The sequence below is a fragment of the Pelecanus crispus genome, chromosome 5 (genome assembly GCF_030463565.1).
Source record: "Pelecanus crispus isolate bPelCri1 chromosome 5, bPelCri1.pri, whole genome shotgun sequence".
NCBI lineage: Eukaryota > Metazoa > Chordata > Aves > Pelecaniformes > Pelecanidae > Pelecanus > Pelecanus crispus.
In genome coordinates, this window is record NC_134647.1 from 35,661,949 (window position 1) to 35,684,830 (window position 22,882).

A 22,882-nucleotide genomic window follows, 5' to 3' on the forward strand; every position below is an offset into this window, starting at 1 on the left:
TATAAGAGAGTAATCCAGAGTTCCCAGAACTCCTTAGGGCTTTTCGAATGGTAGGAAAGGAAAATACTACATTATGCATTTGTCCATTATAAAATAAATTCCTTTTTATGTCACTGTGAACACCCAAATAATTTTACTTTCTGTTCCCCGGGAAAGATGACTGACCAAGATGTCAAATACTTGGAAGACTTGCAAGAGGAATTTGACTTCAGGTATAAAACAATGCAAAGCTTAGGTAAGAGTTTTTATAATAATATTTAGATTCTCTAGGAAATGGCTGATTCCGCAGCTAGACCCCAGTGTTGGGTTTTTTTGTGTGTTACCCAGATAATACATGTAAATATAAAAATGGATTTTTAGTTTATATGAAGTTATAGTCTTGGAACTTAATGACTCTTTTGGGGTTAAGAGGGTAAACATGATCTTGTCAAGCAAGTATAGTTATTTTCTACAGATAAGCTGCATAATGGCATGAAAAGTAGTAATTTTCTTAATTTAAAGAACCTATTTTTCAATTTTCTCACCTTTGACATGGCCCTTCCTTGGCAGGATGTGGAAGAGCCTCTTATTTCCCAGAGCAGAGTTGTGCAAAACTGATTTTTTTTAGCCTCTAACTTGGCTTTCTGTTCTTTTTGATCACAGTGGTGATAACCAACTGGTAAGCACTCTGAATGCATGTTTGACCAGCCTATGACAGTTGAGATCTGCACATGGCAACAGTCCTTGCATGATCTCTTTCAGAAAAGAAACTGAGGTCCACTTGTGTCTGCTCAGATATCTTCATACTACCTCCCTTTGAAAACGCAAAGATATTGGGCTTGAAATGTCCAAATTCTTAAACACGTCAACCCTATATGTTTAAGGCTGGATATGGCCAGGCAATTGGAAGAGATCAAGTTGCCATGGTTTAATGAGTTGTTAGTCGTCAGGCCAATCATAATTATTTGGCCACACGGATGACTGAAGCCTGCCCCACTTGCAAAATAAAACATGCTTATATAAACGACTTTCAGGGCTTAAAATTTCACTGTGTCAACAAATGCTCTTCACCAGCACAGCCAGCCTGCAGTACCTTACCATGTGTGTGAGCAATTGCTGTGGCTGAGCTGACAATCGGTTACTTGCCTGCCTCTGTTGAAACATCTACTCTAACATAATGGGAAGACATCAATCCAGAGCTTAGCAGAGACACAGTTGGCACCAATTTCTTTTTTGAAGGTAGCATGGAAGATGCAAGGAGAGCAAAAGGTGGGGGAAGGTGAGGGCGGGGGAAGAGCTGCATATGAAAGAGCATGGGGCAAGCTTGGGGAAGCTTGCAACTAATGCATGATCCAAAGAAGCAAAAACGTTACGGGGTGTGGCGGGGGAATACCCAGTGATCAGTACTCCTGGCAGCTGAAATCCCCACAACGATGAATGCTTTATCTCTGTTTCAAATGCCTAACCTCCATTCTCTCAGGCAGGCGTGTAATTCACATCAAGGCCAAAGAGCTTCAGTCTAACTGCTGACACCACAAGCACATTTCAGTAGCGTACAGATCAATCATTCATCCAAGCCAGATGTACATAATACACACGAGTATGCACATGAATAAGAAATGTATAGATTTCTAGGTATCATCCCTATGTTTTCTACCTTTTCCTGTTCCACATACACATCTAAAGAGTGGAGTCATATAACCTTATCTTAAACTTGTAAAGTTAGTCCAGTCAAATGAAATACACTATTACATAACCTACTGATGTCTGCAGTTTATTTTTTCACTAGTTCATGCTGCAGTCTGGTAGTGGTTTTTTCCCCTTATAAACACGCACACACACCCATGCACACATTTATACTGATTTTTTTCATCCCCTGCAGAGCAGAGCGACAAAAACAGCGCCCTCATTAAACAGGAAATGTTGGCGTTGCAGGCAATGCTCAATACTTTAGACTACAAGAGAAAGGTTAGTGACATGTTTTGTCAGTTGTGGTTCGTTTGCTTTCTCCCCTTATTCCCACACTGAATACTGAAATGCGTAAGTGTGCCTTTTTAAATTCTCCTCTCAGAAGAACAGATAAATAACATAGGAGTTAAAAATCCACACAAAGTTTGGGTGGGTATGGGTGATTTTGACTAGCAGTTAAGAAATTGGCAGTTAAGTAACAACTCAATCAAGGATATGGTTCTGCACACCTTAGAAGTGAGGTGAGGGCATCACTTCGCAGGACCTCTTATGTACTGTGCTAAATGGATAACTTAGGTGGCAATCTGTAGCTTTTAAAGTAAACAAAAAGTATTCAAAGTAAATGTAATCCAATAATTGCAAAGAAAATAAAACAAATAAACCAAACCCAACAACCCACCAGTGGTACCTTCAGCAACTGAGACTTGCAAATATGACAAATATTCCCCTGACCACTTCTTTGCTGGCACAGAAAACAGTACATTCAGGCAATTTGTTTAAGTCCATGTGCTTTTTACAGATAAAAGCAAGCAAGCAAAAAAAAAGTGCACTGGATATGATACAAAACAAAAGGAGGACTTTTTGACCTTGACAGTATTTGTAAATGTCAACTTCTTGGAGGCGTTACGCCCACAAAGAATGCAACAATCCTCCTTCTCACCCCCAAAAAAAAAGTTTTACTGAGGAAGAGTTCAGAGAAATTCAGGACTAATTTCAAGTACAATGGGTGATTAATCCAGTCACCTCTGAATTAAAGAGACTAAAGCTGTAGGGGCTAAATATGGTTACTTTCAAAGTAATTGAAAGAAATGTAATCAGCACTTTTATGATAATTGCTGAATTTTGTGGCTGTTCCCTGTGGTCAGTTTGTGACACCTTTCCTATTTTACAGGAAGTACTCAGCAAAATAGGGCGTGTGATTCACGAAATCGATATGCTTATGAGCAACATGCTGACTGAAGAGCTGCTAGACTGGAAGAGACGGCAGCAGATTGCCTGCATTGGGGGTCCTCTCCATGGTGGGCTTGATCAGCTCCAGAACTGGTAAACTTGCCTTGAGCTCGTGTTTCCACTGAAAACCACAGGAAGTCTGCTGCACATGAAATGATCTTTCCTTTAGATCAGTTACCTTGCAACAGCAGCAAATTCATTATCAGCTAAGCAAGTAAATAACAAATACAATTTGTTTTGGGCGACAACATTTGCTGTTCAGAATTAATAATATTACAGTGAACTGCTGAGCCTGAGCTGTGGCAGTCGGTCATTTTTTGGTTTGACAGTTGTTCCAGATACATGATACTTACCCTCTTGGGAGTTTTGCTTGAGTAAGAACCATGCTGACTGAGTTTGTCACCGAGGACAGTGGGAGTTTTGTCTAGGCAGGAGCCGGGTAGACACTTTATGCTTTGACTCACTAGGTACATCACTCCTCCAGACTTCAAACTACACAGGAGTTGAATGGCAGTAGTCTCTGGCGGTAACTCTAAAGGTGATTGCAAATAAAAAATTAAAAAAAAAAAAAAAAAAATTAAAAAGATAATGCAGCCAGAGAATGTCATTGTCCTGGCCATTTCTCTCCCATCACGCTTCTGTTCTGGAGAAGGTGAAGTAAAGAGTAAGAATAAAAAAGGAAGGAAAACAACAAAGAACCTTTTAGGTTTGAAGAAAAAGTATTTTTTGCCTTTTTTGTGTGGGTTTTTTTCCACTGAAGTATTTTTTTTCCAATGAAGATATTAAAAATAGCTAAAAGATGTGATTTTATACACATACACCCTATTAAACTGTTAGCAAGCGTGTTTGGATTTGATTTTCCTTATTGTTTTTACATTTCTGAGAAATGCACTTCCTCAGTCTTTGTAACCTTTTTATTCTATATAAATATTATCCTTTTAAAGGGTACCTTTTGCAAAACCACTAAGCTGTAGGAGACAAATAAAATTGGCACAAGTACCCTGCATGTAAAACATCAGAACTGTGCATATATTTCTTCTAAGTCATCACAGATAGCATTGCATTGCTGTTGATGAGGCCTGTTGCGAAAATATTTATCTTTGAAAATAAAGTAGGAAATTTTGCCTGATATATTTATATACTCCTGTAAACAAAAGATGAATGGCCATGAGTTTGGATAAAGCTAGAAAGCACCAATCGGTAGCGATTCTGATTTCCCTAAGCAAGAACTTCAGTGCCATTATGTTCTAAGCAGCCCTTTACATGAAAGATTGCAAACTAATCTTTGGTCTTGCTGTAGTTTTACACTGTTGGCAGAGAGTCTTTTTCAAGTTAGAAGGCAACTAGAAAAACTGGATGAACTGTTGACCAGACTGACTTACGATGGGGACCCTATCCCAGTGCAAAGACCTCAGCTGCTGGAAAAAGTCAACTTTCTGCTCTACAATCTTTTCCGGAAGTGCGTAAGCCATTGTCAATGTACATAAATTCACCCGAACTGACACAAATTTATTGGCAACAATGAGACCATATTGTTAAGAAGAAAAAAAATCTTAAAAGGTCTCTGAGGATCTTAAAGACAGAGTTTCCAATATAAAAAGTATGTACAGCTGTCACCAAAATTCCTAGAAGCTGAAGGGGCCAGGGAGCTTCTCGTGTGTAGTAGTTACGGGTTTGTGGCCAAGTTCTGACTCCAGGTGAACACATAAAATCCGCTTATTTCAGTAGAGTCATGCACATACTGCTGAGAAAAGCTTGGGGGGTTGGGGGTTGGTTTGTTTGTTTCTTTGTTGGTTTTGTTTTGGTTTGTTTTTTAAAGTGGCAGGTGCTAATTCGTTCCTTGTCTTTCCTCTTCCCCACCAAGACATTCTATTAATATATCGACTATTATCATCATTCCTCTTTGTACTGGCTATACAGCAGACATACCACAAGTGACTATCTGAAAGCAAAACATGATCAATTGTTTTTTTATTAAAAATGAAAAAAAAAAGATTGTTTAATTTGATTGGAGCCAGGCTCAGTGCATTTTCCTACTCTGTTTTATGGTTCTGATAAAAGTCGTGGTCTTCTAGACTTTTATCAGCCCCATATTTTAGGACTATGGAATTTGTTTTGGTTTGATTTTTAATGTATTCCAAATATCTGTTTCTTATGGGAACAATTCAACTGTAAGTTAGACCCCTGGATCATTTTGAGAACTGAGCGTTGGAATACATACCTCCCGCTTCAGCAACAGTAGAGAAATAAATCTCTAAGAGATGACAGCTCTTTTTTTTCCCTAATACAGCTGTTTGTTTATGCATATTCCTAACAATCTATTTGTTTCACTTCTTTTCACACAGTTCATTCGTGGTTGAAAGGCAGCCCTGCATGCCAACACATCCCCAGAGGCCAATGGTTCTTAAAACGTTAATACAATTCACTGTTAAATTAAGGTAAGGAAAGGAAATCTGATATAAATTCCTTCATTTGTGTACTGTATTTTATCCTAGGAGACTGTTTCAGAGTCTAGAAAACAAAGCAGACCAACTGGTTTTGACTCCAGGGAGAGTTTTCCGGAATGGGGATATAAAGGCCACAGAATCTGTCACTCGTAATAAGTGGCAATAAAGAGTAAATCAGTGTAAGAAAGAAAGGCAGACTGTGGCCAAAAGTCAGCACCTTCAGGATTCTGTATGCATTGAATTCTCATTTTAATGACTTTGCAAACTGAGTAAATAATGATCCACATCATATAAGCCAACATCAGAATACTCAGAACCACTTTTGCAAGTAGGAAAGAAAAACTTCTGCATTTCGGGGGGCTCTGGTGAACCAATGACAAGCTATCTCTCTCCCACTAGCTCCTTGCTTGACTTTGTGAAAAGAGCAAAGATGGGAGAGGAACTCGCATCTCGTTTCCACCTTGCAGCAAAAAGAAGGCATGGAGGGTTGGGGGATGGAAAGGGTACGTGAAGGACAGTACACATACATCTACAGTGCAGTCACAGATTATACATATCCATCTCTTAATTATTACCTCTTTGTTGTCTCTCTAGCCATTCCCTCAAACACATACTAACTTTTGCACATACTTGCAGGGAGGGTAGAACACCCGCCATTGGAACAGCTCAACCCCTCTTTCTGAGTATACAACCTTGTAAATCATGATATAATCCTAGATGCCTAATCTGTTTTCAGATTATAGTCATTTCAGATACTTTGCTGTGGAGCTACTGGTCTCTAATATTTTCTGGTGAGAAACTTATTCTGTTAATATTCACTTTTACATTTTCTGTTTTGAAGGTTGCTAATTAAATTGCCAGAACTAAACTACCAGATCAGAGTGAAAGCAACTATTGACAAGTAAGAAACTTTAAAGTGAAGATTTTCTCTCTCCCTACAGAGACAACACAGGTTTTTCAATTGCTGTCTGATTTAGAAGTTGCTCTAAAAAGGAAAAACAAAACAAAACAAAACCAAAAAACCCCAAACAGTTAAAACATCAGGGTAATGTTTTTCTTTTTTTAATGTGAAAGACTTCTTTGTCTTTTTTTTAAAAAAAAGCTGCTGTTTCTAATTGTTATTTTCAAATTGGATGCAAGAAGTCCATTTGTTTCAAGACTGAGATTCATCAGTGTGAAATAGTAGCATCACACAAAAACTTTAAATCAAAGTGTATTGCATTTATGGGATAGTTAGCTTTGAAATAGCACTTCTCTCTGCTTGTGTTAATAGGCCCAGTACCTTCAATGCAACCTACCTGCTCCTAGTAGTATACGAAACTGAAAAGCTGGTGCTGTAATTAGTAACTATGGAGCTTAGAGTGTTTTACCCCCGCCTGAAATTAAGACTGCTACATAAATTCCTTCTTTCTAAGGGGTTTGGTACTTTGATATCCATATATCATTCCAATGGCAGGAAAAAAGCTAGATAAAATACACTACTTGCATCTGGACAGATACAAAAGTCTAACTGGACAGTACAAATTTCTGTTCTTTATTTTAAAAATTACAGTTGTATTGGTAATATGAATTAACTTCAACAAGGAAAAAATCTAACGTCTCAAGATAAGTTTCTCAGTGCAAGTATGGCTTCCACATTTACTGATTCACAATCTGTTTCCTCCCCCTGCCCCTCTTCTATTTTAGGAATGTTTCAACTGTAAGGTAAGAAAATAAAATATCAGATTTCTTAATTTATCCAATATGATATTATTTGAGTACATAAGAGTAATGTCCTCCACAGCAATCGTAGATTCGTTCTGTGTGGAACACACGTGAAAGCAATGAACATGGATGAATCCGCAAATGGAAGCCTATCAGTAGAATTTCGACATTTGGTAAGTTTGACTGCTTTTTTTCCTGTCGTGCACCTCTGGTAAAGAAATAAAAGAGTCTTTAAAAACTATGCAGGGAGAACTGTATTACTGTCAAGTCTACGCTCATCTTCTTTTTCCTTATACAGGAAGTTTACTACTAGAACCTCTTTATCCCATTCCCTACTTCGTCCGTTCCATAAAATAAGACTATATATTTTCACAGAAATGACAAAGCAAATCCTAATAATGCGAGAAAAGGAAAAGACTAATCATGCTGAATTACACAGCTTCTCAGAAACTGAGTTTTGTTAAAAAACCCAAAGTGAACAAAGAAACAAAACCAAACCACACCACCATTGTCTAGGGGAAATATATAATTGAATGCTTTAGATCTGGTTGAAATTAATGTCTGTGATAACTGTCTTTTGAGAGACAATAGTACTGCTTCTGTAATTTCTCTAATATCCCAGTGAATCATGCTTTCTGACTAGACTCCCTCACCTACAGTTTGTTTTGTTTGTTTTGTTTTTTTTGCTTAACCACAGATGCAGTGCATCAGTGTAGTTTTGCAAAAGAAGATTGAGCTTGACAGTCTTTAGTGCTTTTTTCTATTATACGCTTCGCAAGCACCCTAATTAACGCTTTGTTACATTGACTTAGTTTCTTTAAAAATTCTTTAAAAATATCAAAAGACTACTCACTGAATAGGCTTTTCAAGGCATAGTGTCAGGGCCTTCATTACAGTGAATCTGTATATTGTAAACCAAACCTTATTATACTAAGAACATCATGGTTACAAGTGACAGTCTTTATATGTACTTCTATCTGTAGATTCTTTGCCACATAAATACTGTTTTGCTTTGTACAGCAACCCAAAGAAATGAAATCAAGTGCTGGAAGCAAAGGAAATGAGGTTTGTGCATTTATTTTACATATTATTTTTGATTACTCTCACAAGTATTTCAGATCAGATCTTAGTTAAATCAAAGAGCAACCATATGCTGTTAGATTTTGAAATATATTATCCTTATATTAAGTATAGGACCAATTATCACATGATAGTATAAGTATAATGAAAACTTTTCAGAAGTAAGTACTCAGAAATTTTAATTACATGCCTCAAATTTGTGTATAAAAAAGTTACAACAGAAAGTAGGAAGAAGTCATCTGAATGTACGCATCCCTCTTTAAGGCCACCTTTTTGGTCATTTACATTTTGAAAAAAATAAGCTTTTTGAGTTTTTTGCTGAAACAATTTTTCCTATAGATACGGTTCTTTAAATACATATTCTGATGGCCAAGTTTACAGCTGAAGTAAGGGTTTAATTATATTTGCGTCAAAGACGTTTGCTTGCCTCAACCAGGACCAAAAGTGTGCTTGGTTTACCGATACTCATCCGAATCTGGTCATAGGTTCCCCTCTTGTGGTGACACTGCACTATGACACGTTAGCCCTAACAAGCCAGCATGTACTTTGCAGCACCCCGATTTCACAGACATAGAATCATAGAATCGTTTAGGTTGGAAAAGACCTTTAAGATCATCCAGTCCAACCATTAACCTAACACTACCAAGTCCACACTAAAGCAATCAAGGGTAGACTAGACTAAACCATGTCCCAGAGTGCCACATCTACCCGTTTTTTGAACACTTCCAGGGATGGGGACTCCACCACCTCTCTGGGCAGCCTGTTCCAATGCTTGACTACCCTTTCCAAGAAGAAATTTTTCCTAATTTCCAACCTAAACCTCCCCTGGCACAGCTTAAGCCCATTTCCTCTCGTCCTATCGCTAACTACTTGGGAGAAGAGACCAACAGCCACCTCACTACAACCTCCTTTCAGGTAGTTGTAGAGAGCGATAAGGTCTCCCCTCAGCCTCCTCTTCTCTAGGCTAAACAACCCCAGTTCCCTCAGCCGCTCCTCATAAAGCCTGTGCTCCAGACCCTTCACCAGCTTTGTTGCCTTTCCCTGAACACGCTCCAGCACCTCATGCACACACCACCTGGCACGTAAGGTGAAAAGGTATTGCAAGTGCTTGCCTCCTAGCAGAGGAGCTTAAAATCTGCACATTCTTGCTTTGCGGAGAACAGAAATCAGAAGTATTAACATCGGCGCTAATCCAACACTGTGCCCCTGCGTTCACCTGTGTCGTAGAGGGCTCCTTCCATTCCTGTGTTACCCTCCAGCACCCCTCACACCCAGACAACCCGTGCTTCTTCCCCTGCCCAGCTCCTCCCCACCTGCACAGCTCTACCCTACGTCCTTCTCCTCAGCTCTGGCTTCCTACAAACCGTGACTCTCCTGGGTGCCCCAGGTGTCACAGTCAAAATCAGAATCACAGGCAAGAAAGTTACTGCCTGCATTCATTCACCTTCTGCATCCCTGGCAGGAGGAGAAAGGAGAACCGCCCCGGCAGGGGAGAAGGTAGGATGTCCTCATCCAGCACCTGGAGGCAGTAGGCAGGAAGGGGAAAGGCACGAGTATACACAAACCTAGGCTGGCCATGGACCATCACCATAAATTTAGCATTGATATTTAGCAGCAAAAATCTGCAGATAAACCTCTGATTGAAGCAAGAGGCAGGAGCTTGCAGCCAATGATACAGCCTCTGCCAACACTACCAGAACAATTAGTGTCTCCCAAGGTAACTGAAGTCATAAGATGCTTCCATGAATGCCACCTACTTACCTAGGAAGTGAAATAACCCATACTGGTTTAAAGTATCTGCACACCTGTGTAACTTTTTTGCACAGTAGAAGCACTGAGGGTAAAATTGTATTGGCAAGTTAAAAAAGAAAAAAAAAATTGCTCACATCACAGCCCAAACAGATGTAGTTATACAAGCACAAAAGCTATTACAAGTAGTCTTTAAGTACAAAGCAAAGGTGTGATCGGCATGGAGAATTTTAACCAAAAACCTAACGCAGAAGATACATGTGCACACTTCACACACTACTTTTGAACGGAGTAACTTGCAACCTGATTAGCAAGACTGAAACTTAAGGCTCGCCTCCCAATTACTTTGCTACTTACAAAGTCATTTGCATCAAGACAAGCAAACGCAAAAATGTAGGTTCTCTACTTTTGGTAGCATTTTACTCCCACTTTCACACGTTGTGCCTTTATAACTATATAAAACATAGGGTTGTGGAGAATTAGGACAGCTGAGCTGTGACATGGTTCACTGCTAACTGATTTCCTCAAACAGAGCTTCTCCTTGGTCAAATCACAGTCTGTGAAGTCATTATTAGTATGAACAATTTTTTTTTTTTTTTATTAACAGCGACTATAATAATTTAAAAACTTGGTTTGTTATAGGACGGTTAGTAAGCTGAGAGCATAGTTGTTAAGTATGACTTGCCTCATAAAATAAAGTGGAAGCTCTCTGTATTTGAGATTTGTTCTTTCATGTAGATATGCTTTTTTGCCTAGATGATTTTTCCATGAGAAAAATTTAAGTTTTTGCAAAATCATAATGGGGGGGGAGGAGAAGGGGAGTTTCACCAACCCTTTTCAACTTTGCATCAGCAATACAGATTGAGCTGGATTGATTCTACCTGTATTAAAACATTTGAGCTCATTTGACGGACGAGTATTTCATGTAAAAGCCTTCAGCTCTAATCTGGATTTTCCCTTTGCAAGGCAGATTTATTATTCAGATGCCTGAGGATCTCCTGTGGTCTTAATTCCTCATTTATACAGTATCTTTTACTGCAGTGGCCTGTACATACCCTGGAGGAGGTGCTCCATGGGAAAGATAAGGCCATGAGGCACTTTCCCAAGGAATAGTTTTATTTTACATTGAGTAAAAGCAGAGTATTTCAGTAAATGGAAGCATTTTGATTTGGGATTTTTTATTTTGTTTCTTTTTTAAAAAGTCTGACAAAACAAATATGTGATGGGGAGGGGAAAAACAACAACAAGAAAAACTAGGAAAAGGACAGATAGTTTTTTTATACTTTGATTTCTGGGTATGGAAATGTATTTTGAAAGATCTGTTTCACAAGGGGCAGAGATTTGGATCTTTACAGAGCTATACTGGTTTGTAAGCAAAACAAAACGCTTGTACTACAAACTTTAATCAACTATGACAAACAGAATTTTTTTTTCCCATCCAAGAAAAGCTTGGGTTTTTTAATACCAGATTTACTTGGGATTAATGATTTAGGCCTCTACTCCATCAACTAGTACCATCTAAGTATACTTACAACAAACCTGTGTTCCCGGATGAGGGCCTACTTGTCATGAAAGCTGTGGCTTTTTGTTTTGTTTCTAGTTTGTTTCTCCTTGAAGTTTAACATCTCTGTTTAAATTGGAATTGTTGATCAGTAAAGAAACTTTAGGAAAAGAAAAGTTGGAAAAAATCTTTATCAGACACAAAAAATAATCTGTTAACTTTTTGTGTGCAAATCTGTGTTTAAAAGCACCATTTTAGAAAAAGTTAAAAACAAAAGTTAAAAGTTTAGAAGTATTGCTTTAGCAATGTCAAGGGGGTTTTTTTAGATTAATCAGATAAAAACACCAGACTTCTGGACTAATTTAATGTCAGATATTAATAAACAAAGTATTTCCTTCACTTCCTTCTTTTCCTGTTCTACTTATCTATTTGATATGTGTTTTCTTTCAAAGTTGTGTAATCTCAGCAGCTGGAAAACTAAAACAGTGTTAAGTGCCAACTGGGCATTCACAGTTTTGTAACCTACTTACTCCCTCAGGGCCCTCACATGGTGACCGAGGAACTGCACTCCATCAGCTTTGAAACACAGGTCTGCCTGTATGGATTGACTATAAATTTGGAAGTGAGTATTCTAGCCAGATTGTCTGGGGCAAGAATAAAAGGCATTTTCCAGCAGCTTATAGAAGAACAGCCGTGTTGGGCCAGACCACAGGTCCGTCTATCCTAGATGCTATCTTCAGCAGTAACCATAAGCAGACACAAGATTTCCAGAACTTCTGGACAGAAGTGTACACTTCGGGAAGGAAGAGAGGGCTAAAAAACCAAAGCATAACACAGCGCTAACACTTTCCTCAGCAGCATTTACATATCACACTCATTCTTTCCACCAGACCAGCTCTTTGCCTGTGGTGATGATTTCCAATGTCAGCCAACTACCCAACGCGTGGGCTTCTATTATTTGGTACAATCTGTCAACCAACGATCCTCAGGTAGGTCTTCAGTATGCAGGTACTGACTTTCTGCATTTTCACATCTCTATTATTTGGTTACCAAATATATTAATTATAAAAAGGCTGTGTTTCCCTCTTAAACTGGTCTTATTTTCTTCACATACCACTGTTATCAACATTCTGCTTTAATGTTGTTTGCTTTGTCTTTTGCTCCCTGCCCAGATATAAAACCATATGCATGCTTAGCCTTCCTTTTTGTAGGCTAAAGTAGTAGTTCTTAAACTAAGGCAAGGTGATAGCCCTTCTCCACAACTTTTCTAGTTTGGATTTGTCTTTTTTCAGATGCGGTTGACCAAACCTGTCCATGGTACAAAATAAACCTACTAGTACAATTCAAAACTGTCAAAGTAGGTGTATAGGTGGGTCTGTAATGGACTTAAGTGCTGCTTTCCCTCATGCATTTTATAGGAGCTAATTCTTTCTAAGGAGAAGACCATAAGTGTCAGGTAGCACCTTCTAGTGGTTCTAACCGTGAGCAAAAGCGGAATCATTCTTCCTCAGGCTCCTGCTGGCTCAAGCACATATTTTAGATTCAGTCACTGTTACTGTGTTTGCAGATCATAGAATAGCTCTCAGGCTTTCAGTCGGGGATTAGTGACGGTCACATAGATGTTCTGAGGAGAGAAAGGGTAAGACAGTTTACCACAGCGTGCCTCTATGAACAATGACAGGCCAGCTGACCAGCATCCTGGACTTCATTATCACTCTGAGATACTCCAAAGAGTTTTTGCACAGTCTTCAGTATGTTCATTACACATACAGTCCAGAAACCAAATGAAAAACTAAGATGAGCCAAACAATACAACAACATGTCACTATATGAGTATGGAACGGTTTAAGATTTCCACGCACCAAACATATTATAGTGAGAATATCTGCATTTATTGGACAGGGTTTAAGTGTCTTTTCACTGTATTAACATACGATACTATCAGAAGCATAGCAAGCTGCTGTCGTGGTTTAGCCCCAGCCAGCAACTAAGCACCATGCAGCCACTCACTCACTCCCCCTACTCCGATGGGATGGGGGAGAGAATCAGAGGAGTAAGAGTGAGAAACACTCCTGGGTTGAGATAAGAACAGTTTAATAATTGAAATAAAGTAAAATAGTAGTAGTAATAATAACAATATAGAAATAATAGTAATAATAATAATAATATACAAAGCAAATGATGCACAATGTAATTGCCCACCACCCACCAACAAATACCCAGACAGTTCCCGAGCAGCAATCGCTACTCCCCGGCTAACTCCCCCAGTTTCTATACTGAGCATGACGTCATATGGTATGGAATAGCCCTTGGGGCAGTTTGGATCAACTCTTCTGGCTGTGCCCCCTCCCAGTTTCTTGTGCACCTGGCAGAGCATGGGAAGCTGAAAAGTCCTTGACTAGCATAAGCAGTACTCAGCAACAACTAAACCATCAGTGTGTTATCAGCATTTTTCTCATCCTAAATCCAAAACACAGCACTATGCCTGCTACTAGGAAGAAAATTAACTCTATCCCAGCCAAAACCAGGACAGCTGCACACACGGACTCTCACTCTCTCTAGGAGTCTCCCCCAATAACTCTGCTCAGGCACCCGAGTGGACCTTGCTGGGTGGCTGCAGATGGGGGGTCCAGCACTTACTTACACCCCGCACACCTCATTTTTAATGCTTCTGGATTCTGCTCAAGTACTTGCAGCCTTCTTTCACAGCCTGTAGTGTATTTCATGGTTGCTACCTGTCTAAACAAAGCACTAATTCTGTTGCAGAATTTGTCTTTCTTCAACAATCCCCCTGCTGCCACTTTAAGTCAGCTCTTAGAAGTACTGAGCTGGCAATTTTCATCATATGTCGGTCGTGGACTCAATTCTGAGCAGCTCAACATGCTGGCAGAGAAACTTATGGGTAAGATTGTAGAAACATACAGATTTTATTTGCTTCTGGGCTTTTATATTTGCTAATTACATGTAATGACTTTAAGCATGACCTCCACTTCCAGAGCTGACTTAAAAAATGCCACGATGACATTTTTTTCTTTAAAGAAAAGCACGCGTCAGCTTATTCTTACCACAAAGTGATTCAACTTCTGAACTTCCAGGCTGCTAAACTGAAGAAAGAGGGCATCAGAGTCACACTGAACTGTGATGTTACTTTGTTTCCTTAGCAAGTAATTATCTCATGCATCTGAAATCAAAAGGAAGTTTTTTTGCTTGCTTATGGGGTTTGGTTTGGGTTTTGTTTCATTTTAAGTGCCCGTCTTTGCACGTCTGTTTAGTTCTGGGACCCATCCTTCACTAATGACAGCGTAGCAAAGAGACCCTGTAACTTCAGAGAGATGAACTATTGAACACTTTGATCTGACTGTCCCCCAGAAGGGAGAGGCCTTAGGTAAAGCTGGCAGAAGAAAAAAAGCTTTATCAGTTTCTGGAGAAGAAACAATTATAAAATCTATTGTGAGATGTAAGAAACTCCAAGCTGAGGGTGTAACGATACCTCTAGTGTCAGGCAAGAACAGGAGCATTTGTCAAAGACTGGGGGGAATCTTTTATTGCTTTCAAAACTGGGAAACGAAGACTGGTTTCACTGGGTAAGTCATTTTTTTCTGATGGTTTCTTGGAGATTTCTTGCTTAGTGGAGGTAGTCAAGTTGAGAGGTGCCACTGTAAATCAGCAAGAATCATAAGAAAGAAAAAATAAATTGTCTTAAAATATGGAAGCTCAAGATAGAGTGAAGGCCAAGAGAAGTAACATTTGGGCTAAAAACTGAAACTCAGCACCTAGTGTTGCAGAGACAAAGTCCCAGACTACTTTAGGCAAATTTTCCCAAAATGACCGTTATCAGCTGCTTCAAAAGGACACAGAAAACCTGATCTACAGTCCCTTAGCATGCCTCTCTCAATCCCTCTCCATGTCCAGATGTACTGTACTTCTCTCCCCCAACACACCCTGCAACTATACAGATATCAAGCTATATCTATTTCAAAACTTCAGAAAAATAGACTCACCATTTCCTTTTTTTTTTTCTTCTCTCAGGGCAACAAGTCAGTTACAATGATTATCAACTGTCCTGGGCAAAGTTCTGCAAGGTACAGTTCTGAAAGTAAAATTAGAATCTCTCTTAACACCTGCATGTGTGCCTAACTCTGTCTCTCTGATGCTACTGATAAGATTCCCACTTGCCATATGTGGGACTTGTAGCCCAGCACCATCACGTTCATTGTAAAAATTTAACTAGGAAAAGAGTATTTCCAGAAGTTTAAAACTTGGGCCAAGAGATCTACTTAGTTATGTTACTACAGAGATCAGAAACTGTCATTATAGTGTGCCTTATATATTTCTGTAAATGATCAATAGATTGTGCTATCAAAGCATACAGTAGTTTTTTTTCATATGCTTAGTTGTGACCTCAGTTATTTCAAGTCGGTTGATATATTCAGTAACTTTGATAAGGAACAGAAAAATTATTGAGAAAGAAGGGTAAACCCATTTTATTCATATTAACTACATTATATAAACAAGTATAGAACCTTGGAAGGAAGCTGAACTTTCTCATCATTATTTCTCTCAAAATGTAATTTCATAACAGGAAGAAAAAATGTGATTTTTTTTTTTTTTCCTTGAAAAATGAGGGGCTCCCAATGCTTATCTTAGAAGTCAATTGTTTTTATGTCAGGCTGAAAGAGAGACGTTATTCAAAACAGCAGTTCAAATTTGTCATTCTCGCTTGAACAAACTAAATTATTCTCAAGAAACTGAGATCGCCATGTCATGTGGATGTTGGGTAACATCACTCTCACAATTCTCTTCTTGTGTGTGTTGGTTTTGTTTGTGTTTTGTGTTCTTTTTTTTTTTTAACCATTAGGAACATTTGCCTGGGAAGTCTTTTACCTTTTGGGTTTGGCTTGAAGCCATCCTGGACTTAATTAAAAAACACATTCTTCCTCTTTGGATTGATGGGTGAGCAACAAGGGTACAGCTATATATTGATCTCTCTCTCTCTCTGCTTTGTCTTTTTTCTTTACTAATCTCAGTTTTAGCTATGCAGAAGAGAACTTGCAAAGAGTTTAATACTTCTGTCTCCCCATTTATAACTTTTTTAAATTTTTGCCAAAAGGGAACACCATTGAATCTCTTAAAAATGCAAGTTTAGATCTGTTTATCAGTTCTGTCAGTGTTCAAGTGTTCAATCAAGTGCTATGATAAATTTCATCATGCTTCATAGTACTATGAGCTCAATGCCATACTCCACATGTAAATCACATGAAACTTTTCTCATAGTTTCAAGACCCTATAAAGCTTTGTAACAAGGCTTTGAACACCTATATAAAGTTTGGCCAGATGCATTGCACAGATTGAAGTCTGTATTTTTTTCCAAAAGCAAACCCATGATTTCCTGTTACATTTCAGGTATGTAATGGGATTTGTAAGCAAGGAGAAGGAACGAATTTTGCTCAAAGACAAGACACCGGGAACGTTTTTATTAAGGTTTAGTGAAAGCAATCTGGGTGGAATTACCTTTACTTGGGTGGATCAGTTAGAAAATGGTAAGTATAATTTTTAAAAAAATAACATAAATCTCAAACTCTGCAATACACCTGTAATACAGGAGCCACGGTTTCTTTGGTTTGAAAGTAAAATTCATGCGTATCATGTCTTAGTATGGTTTTGGGCAAGATATAAGTATCACGTTTACTAAAACACAAACCAAAACACTGAAAGCCTACCTCTCAGTTCTTTATATTAACTATATAAGTTCTTTAGGAGGTGTACCTGCTTTCTGCAGGCTTTAAATTTGTTTCCACGTGTGCAGAAAGTATAACTTGAAAGAAACTACCATTGGTATGAACAGGTAAAGCCTACACCACTGTAAATTGCAAAAGAAAGGCAAAAATATGTTTCAACTGCAGATGCTGATGTACCAGTGTCGTGGTTTAGCCCCAGCCAGCAGTACTTAGCAACAACGAAAACATCAGCCTGTTATCAACATTGTTCTCATACTAAATCCAAAACACAGCACTATTTCAGCTACTAGGAAGGAAATTAACTCTATCCCAGCCAAAACCAGGATAAACAGTTATCAGCAGGTTATGGTGCCTTTGTATTTTTACAGGAGACGTAACATTTCATTCGGTGGAACCCTATAACAAAGGTCGCTTATCCGCACTGCCTTTTGCCGACATACTGCGCGATTACAAAGTTATTATGGCAGACAATGTTCCTGAAAACCCTTTGAAGTATCTGTATCCAGACATTCCCAAAGATAAGGCCTTTGGCAAACACTACAGCTGTCAGCCAAATGAAGGTTGGGCTCCATTTCTGTATGTACCCTTTCTGCAAAGCAGCTGCAAAGTCAAGAGGCAATTTGAGCAATGGGGGAGGAGGAAGGGAACAGATTAAGATGCCTCCTTTAATCAACATCTTTAAGAGAACTGTTTTAATTGTGTGTCTATCATTTAGACCGCTTCATTTTGCAATTATATCCCTGGTCTTAGAGGTCACATTAGAGGCGATGACAACAATATTTAAAAGATGCTAAGAAATAGATCTTATGGTAGCAAGAGTCAAAAAATAGGATCTTTTTCATGACCGATGCATTACAAAATTCAGTGCTCAGGCATTCAAAGGAGACGAAATTGAAAAGTCATCCTGCTTATCAGCTTCATAATTGTGTAACACTGTAGCATGCTGTCTCTTTAATTTCAAGGAATGCTGTATTTTCCAAACAGCTCAGAAGACCTGCTTTATTCTAGCAGTATAACCCCTGGCAACTGCACTGGAAAATACAAAAAGGCTAGATGAGAATGGCTCCAGATATGTTCAGGCCCATGCTCTTTCTTGTCCAAGTTACAAGTCAGGCCATTTTTAGATCAAACTCGCTCTCAAAAAAGCCCTCAAAGCCTTGATTTTTTTAATAGATAATACACATTCTTCTGGACTTTCAGTATAAAAGGTTACAATTCCATTTGAATTCAAATTCCTACACTACTCAAAAATATTTGGAGGCTACACATATTTTTCCTCTTCATTTTAATTGGGTGGACTTTCCCTAATGGTCCAATCCTCTAAAACATTATGTATATGCTTACTTTCATGAAAAAGACATCGCTGCAGCTGTATTGTGAGGAGAGCGAGCTCCGTGCAAGCATTTGCAGAACTGACATCTAGAGGCTCAGAAGCACCAAGCTTGTAGAGTCACAGTATATTTGCTTTTGAAGCCCTAACGAGATCTCTTTCATCAGTTGCTGTATTATATTCTGGGATGGCAATTCATATCAAGGGATCACAGTCAATTACGTGACTAAGACCTGAACCCAAAGACTAATGTCAGGAATTCCCCTCATTTTTAAGGCTGCTTCTTTAAGCATAAACAGGGACATTTCTTTTTTAATATAGTATGGTCTGTAGCACTTAAAGCAGATAATCAATTTCAAATAAATAATAAAATTACTAGGTAATACTTAATGTCTCTAATATTGATTTTCAGTCTCAAAGCCCTCAGATGGAGGAGGCAAAGGTTATGTTCCTTCTGTATTTATCCCAGTCTCCAAAATGTAAGTATCCTTACAGATGCATTACACTTCAAATGTTATTTTTATTACATACTGTTTCAGAGTTTTACCTGCCTCCTTTTCCCCATTCAAATCATTTGAGATAGCAACACATCACATGTTTTTATTTGACCAAGGACTGCTAAAGACAAGAAAGGGAAGTAAAGAACTTCACTTCTGCAGTGCTTTTCCCACCCATGTGGCAAAACATTTGTAAAAATTGAACACTGACTTTACGGTACTCTGATCTACTCGTCTTTCACTGTCTCCTTTTTCTCTCCAGCAGCTGATATTACAGAGTGAGGTTTATACTCTTTTCCTTTGGTCCTATCTCCTACATTTTTAAACACATACCAGGTTGTTGGCATGTGCTTACAGGGGCACCAGCAAGCCCAAATACAGGCTTAACTAACTTAATAAGCATTCACCATACTCCACTGCTATGCATCAAGTTAGAGGGATTTAGGTTGCTTTTAAGATTATTTTTGTGGTTTTTGTTTTTGTTTTTTTAAGCTTAAATGATTCTACAGATCCACATTCTCCATCAGATCTTCTTCCAATGTCTCCAAGTGTTTATGCTGTGCTGAGAGAACACCTGAGTCCCACAGTGATCGAAACTGCCGTATGTTGTAAACTTTTCCATTCATAAGTTAATACTAAGCAAACAGGACATGTACAACACAGAGGCTGGTTATATAAAGGCTGCTTGTACACTTATGAAAAAATTAGAGCTCCTTCATCACTTGCTGTATTACATTCTGAAATGATGGTGCGGACATTTCCTATTCTAAATGGGACAGCACACTTGGAAGCACTGTGTTATATGAAATTGTCTGACACGCTGGCCAGTGAACCATGAATATCATAATTGAAAGATCCCAGAGTTCTTGCAAAAATGAAGCCTTTACACTGACAAATACATAACCATGACAATAATTCTGTAGATAGCACAAAGGGCTTGACTTGCTCAGGAAAGCTGCACAAGGAACGTAAAAATTTCTGATTCAGCAAACTTGCACAACTTTTCAGTGCTGCAAGTTTCTACATGGGGGACCGAAGTGAGAAATTAAAAGTCAACTAAAACACTTCTAGCAAACAAAACTAATATTCACTAAGCATATAGAAAGACTGTTAAAACAATGTACCCATATCCTATTGAAAACATTTTCCTCTTTTCCTTACTGACTAGAAATTGTGTTCTGAATCATCGTGGCTTAGAGTACTTACAGCACCAACTTTTACCCACCAGGGATTTGTCCAGCAGACTTCTATCAGGAAACACAGCAGTGGTTTGGCTTTAACAGCTTTAAAAGAAAACCTCCATTTTTAATACTAGCTCTGAGTTTTCTGTATGTTCAACAATTTATGATCTTAAAACAGTTATGTATTTAAAGACTTGTCAACTCCCCTTCAAATGCCTCTCTGTAAACACTGTTCCTCACCCACAAACAGAACAAAACTAAGCCAGATTCCTGACTGTCAATGATTGGAAGCACGGTTAAACTTTATATACAAATAGAGGAGTTCTTTAATATACAGCAAGCTGAAGATCTGTTCAAAAGCAAAATTTTTGTTTGTTTGTTTCTTCAACTTTTTCTCTGATAGTGCTCATGACAAACTAGTTCTTCAGCTAAAATTGAAATACTAGCCTGAATGAAAATTGTGCATTAAAACCTACGACACTCAATCTGAGACACGTCCCCACTTGTTTGTTGTTTGATTTATACATGTGAAAACTGTTCTGACTCTCTGAACTGCATTTGTGAACTACGTATGCATATGCATTTCCCAAAGTTTTGGCAGTTAAAAGAATAGTTGACTTCACTTTTGTTTATCATTAGGCTCTAAACGTTTTTGGTTACTTTCAGCATGCACAGTAATTCTCAAACCAGCTCTGTCCAGAGCTTCCAAACCAGCTGTGGCCATTGCCATATTTTGGGGTTGTAACTGCACAAAAAGAATGTGTTCGGTGATGAACTGGGAGAGTCAAATACAATCATGCTGCAGTTTTTAAGGGTACTAGAGAAGTGGTTCAGTGCTGCTAGATGGTAGGTGGATTTCTAGAGACTCTTGCTACAAATGTTTGCAAGTTCTGCTAGAAATTAGGGGAGAAAATAGTTTTGGAAGGTTTTTAATGGATTCCTTCCTTCCTTTTTCCACTCTATTTACCTTACTAAATGGGAATGAGGAAAATGCGGTGGTATTTTCTCTATCATCCCAAATTCACACAACATAATCTGCCCTGGGGAAGAGCTGGCTAAGTACAGTAAGCAGACAATCTGCATACATAAGCAACACTTTTCCTCCGTGAGATGTCAATAAAAAGCACCGTGTGAGATGCAGAGAACAGGAGTGCAATCTGCAGCAGGAAAAAATATCCTGTAACTCAGTCTTAGCAAGATAGACTTTCTGCAGTCTTGCTAAGTTCCCTTCTATTTAGCCCCCTCTCCAGACTCCCCTACCCATCAGGAAAACAAAGATTCCAGTAAGAATCCCACTATACATATCCATAGGCTGCAAGAACAACAAGAATTTGTATAAAAATGTGTAATTTTTATTGCAACTGTTTCCCACAGTGTTTTCTAATGAGCATTCCTATATTTTGTAAAGAACTAGAAACAGGATCCTCAGATCCTTACCAGTTTGCATTAGATTGTCAAAATGTCGCTGCAGTTGCCTTGAGCCAGAGAAGGTTTCATCTGCAGTTACTTTTGAATGAACACAGCAGTAACTGCCGTGAGACTAATCTTTTCCTTCTTTTCTTCTAGCTGAGTTCTCCTTACTCAACTGACTGAAGTTGACATACTGGAAAAATTAGTAATCGTGTGAACACTGGATGGGTTAAAAATGCAGTTTGTTTGTTTGGTTTTTTTCTCCTCATCATCTTTGTAAATCAGCATTTCCTGGAAACCATTATGATGTTAATCTTGGGCCTCTTTCTGTCATCAAAACCACGTAAACCAGGAATCTTCTCCCTAGAGATTACAAATAGCCTTCTGCAAGTTAGAATTGCTTTCCTTGCTGATAAAAGGCCAAATCCTTTCTGGCTTGGAGGTCGTCTGATTTTACTTGCAGAATTAACATCCATAGAATTGCTGTAAATATGAGGGTATAAGAACAAAATGTTTTGCTTCTGAAAACAGCATATAAGGACATTAATGTGTTTGGGGAAATTACGATTTATGATGTTAAATAGTTTGTGTTTAATCATCTTCTCGTATACCATTGGTTCAGCTTCTATTTTAAAGCGAAGATTCTCATCCCCCTGACTTTGAATGTCCCCTATGTGTCCAGGGTTTGCTTTTTTCCAGAACATGAGCTACCTTCAGCATAGATTTTTATCTGCTACCACAGCAGAAATTGTGGGAGGAAAGAAGGCAAGGCTGGGACGAGAAGGGAGGTCCAGAAAGAAAATGGACACAAAGCTTGTGGTGTCAAAAAGGCTCTCTCCATTTTGCCATTGGAAGAGAGGGTTAGGAGAACTTCCCCCTCTCACCAAATAGTTGCAGAAGTAAATCTATTTGTGCGTGAAGCACTCAAATACTACAGCAAGTAGTACTACAGCAAGTCTACAAAGAAAAAATCCTGATCTGACAAAGTTTTGATACTATTTGGTAAACGTGGACTGGGAAGCACAGTTTTTAAAAACAGTTACTGAAGAGCTGCAGCATTTGCTGACCACTGGACAACTTGTGCTACATGACAGAGTATTACACGCCTATCAGAGACTCATTTAATAAGCAGAATAACTAGTTTTCATATAAGTGGTAAATTGCCTTTTTAAAATACTTTTTTTTCCTTCAGACACTGTTTAGTGCTGGGTTTGGGTTGTTTGGTTCTGTTGTGTGGGGTTCTTTTCCCACCAATATTATCCCTAAAAACTCTGTTAATAGCATAACAAACAGGCAATTCCAAGGCCACTACATTTCATGTATGCTGGCTCATTCAAGATTTAATTC

General features: G+C 38.6%; 1 protein-coding gene across 1 annotated transcript in view; it reads left to right on the plus strand.

Moving 5' to 3' along the window:
• STAT4 (signal transducer and activator of transcription 4) overlaps positions 1–22,406 on the plus strand; it is a 41,017-nt gene extending 18,611 nt beyond the window's left edge. Inside the window, exons 5-23 of the mRNA XM_075711329.1 lie at positions 157–235; positions 1,862–1,947; positions 2,840–2,991; positions 4,199–4,357; positions 5,244–5,336; positions 6,187–6,246; positions 7,032–7,049; positions 7,129–7,222; positions 8,070–8,114; positions 11,918–12,001; positions 12,270–12,368; positions 14,146–14,281; positions 15,409–15,461; positions 16,238–16,332; positions 16,783–16,919; positions 17,486–17,677; positions 18,860–18,926; positions 19,437–19,545; positions 21,692–22,406. Of these exons, the coding sequence (XP_075567444.1) occupies positions 157–235; positions 1,862–1,947; positions 2,840–2,991; positions 4,199–4,357; positions 5,244–5,336; positions 6,187–6,246; positions 7,032–7,049; positions 7,129–7,222; positions 8,070–8,114; positions 11,918–12,001; positions 12,270–12,368; positions 14,146–14,281; positions 15,409–15,461; positions 16,238–16,332; positions 16,783–16,919; positions 17,486–17,677; positions 18,860–18,926; positions 19,437–19,545; positions 21,692–21,718 (1,785 nt within the window). The 3' untranslated portion in view covers positions 21,719–22,406. The remainder of the gene's footprint in view (positions 1–156; positions 236–1,861; positions 1,948–2,839; positions 2,992–4,198; positions 4,358–5,243; positions 5,337–6,186; positions 6,247–7,031; positions 7,050–7,128; positions 7,223–8,069; positions 8,115–11,917; positions 12,002–12,269; positions 12,369–14,145; positions 14,282–15,408; positions 15,462–16,237; positions 16,333–16,782; positions 16,920–17,485; positions 17,678–18,859; positions 18,927–19,436; positions 19,546–21,691) is intronic.
• The last annotated feature ends 476 nt before the right edge of the window (positions 22,407–22,882 follow it).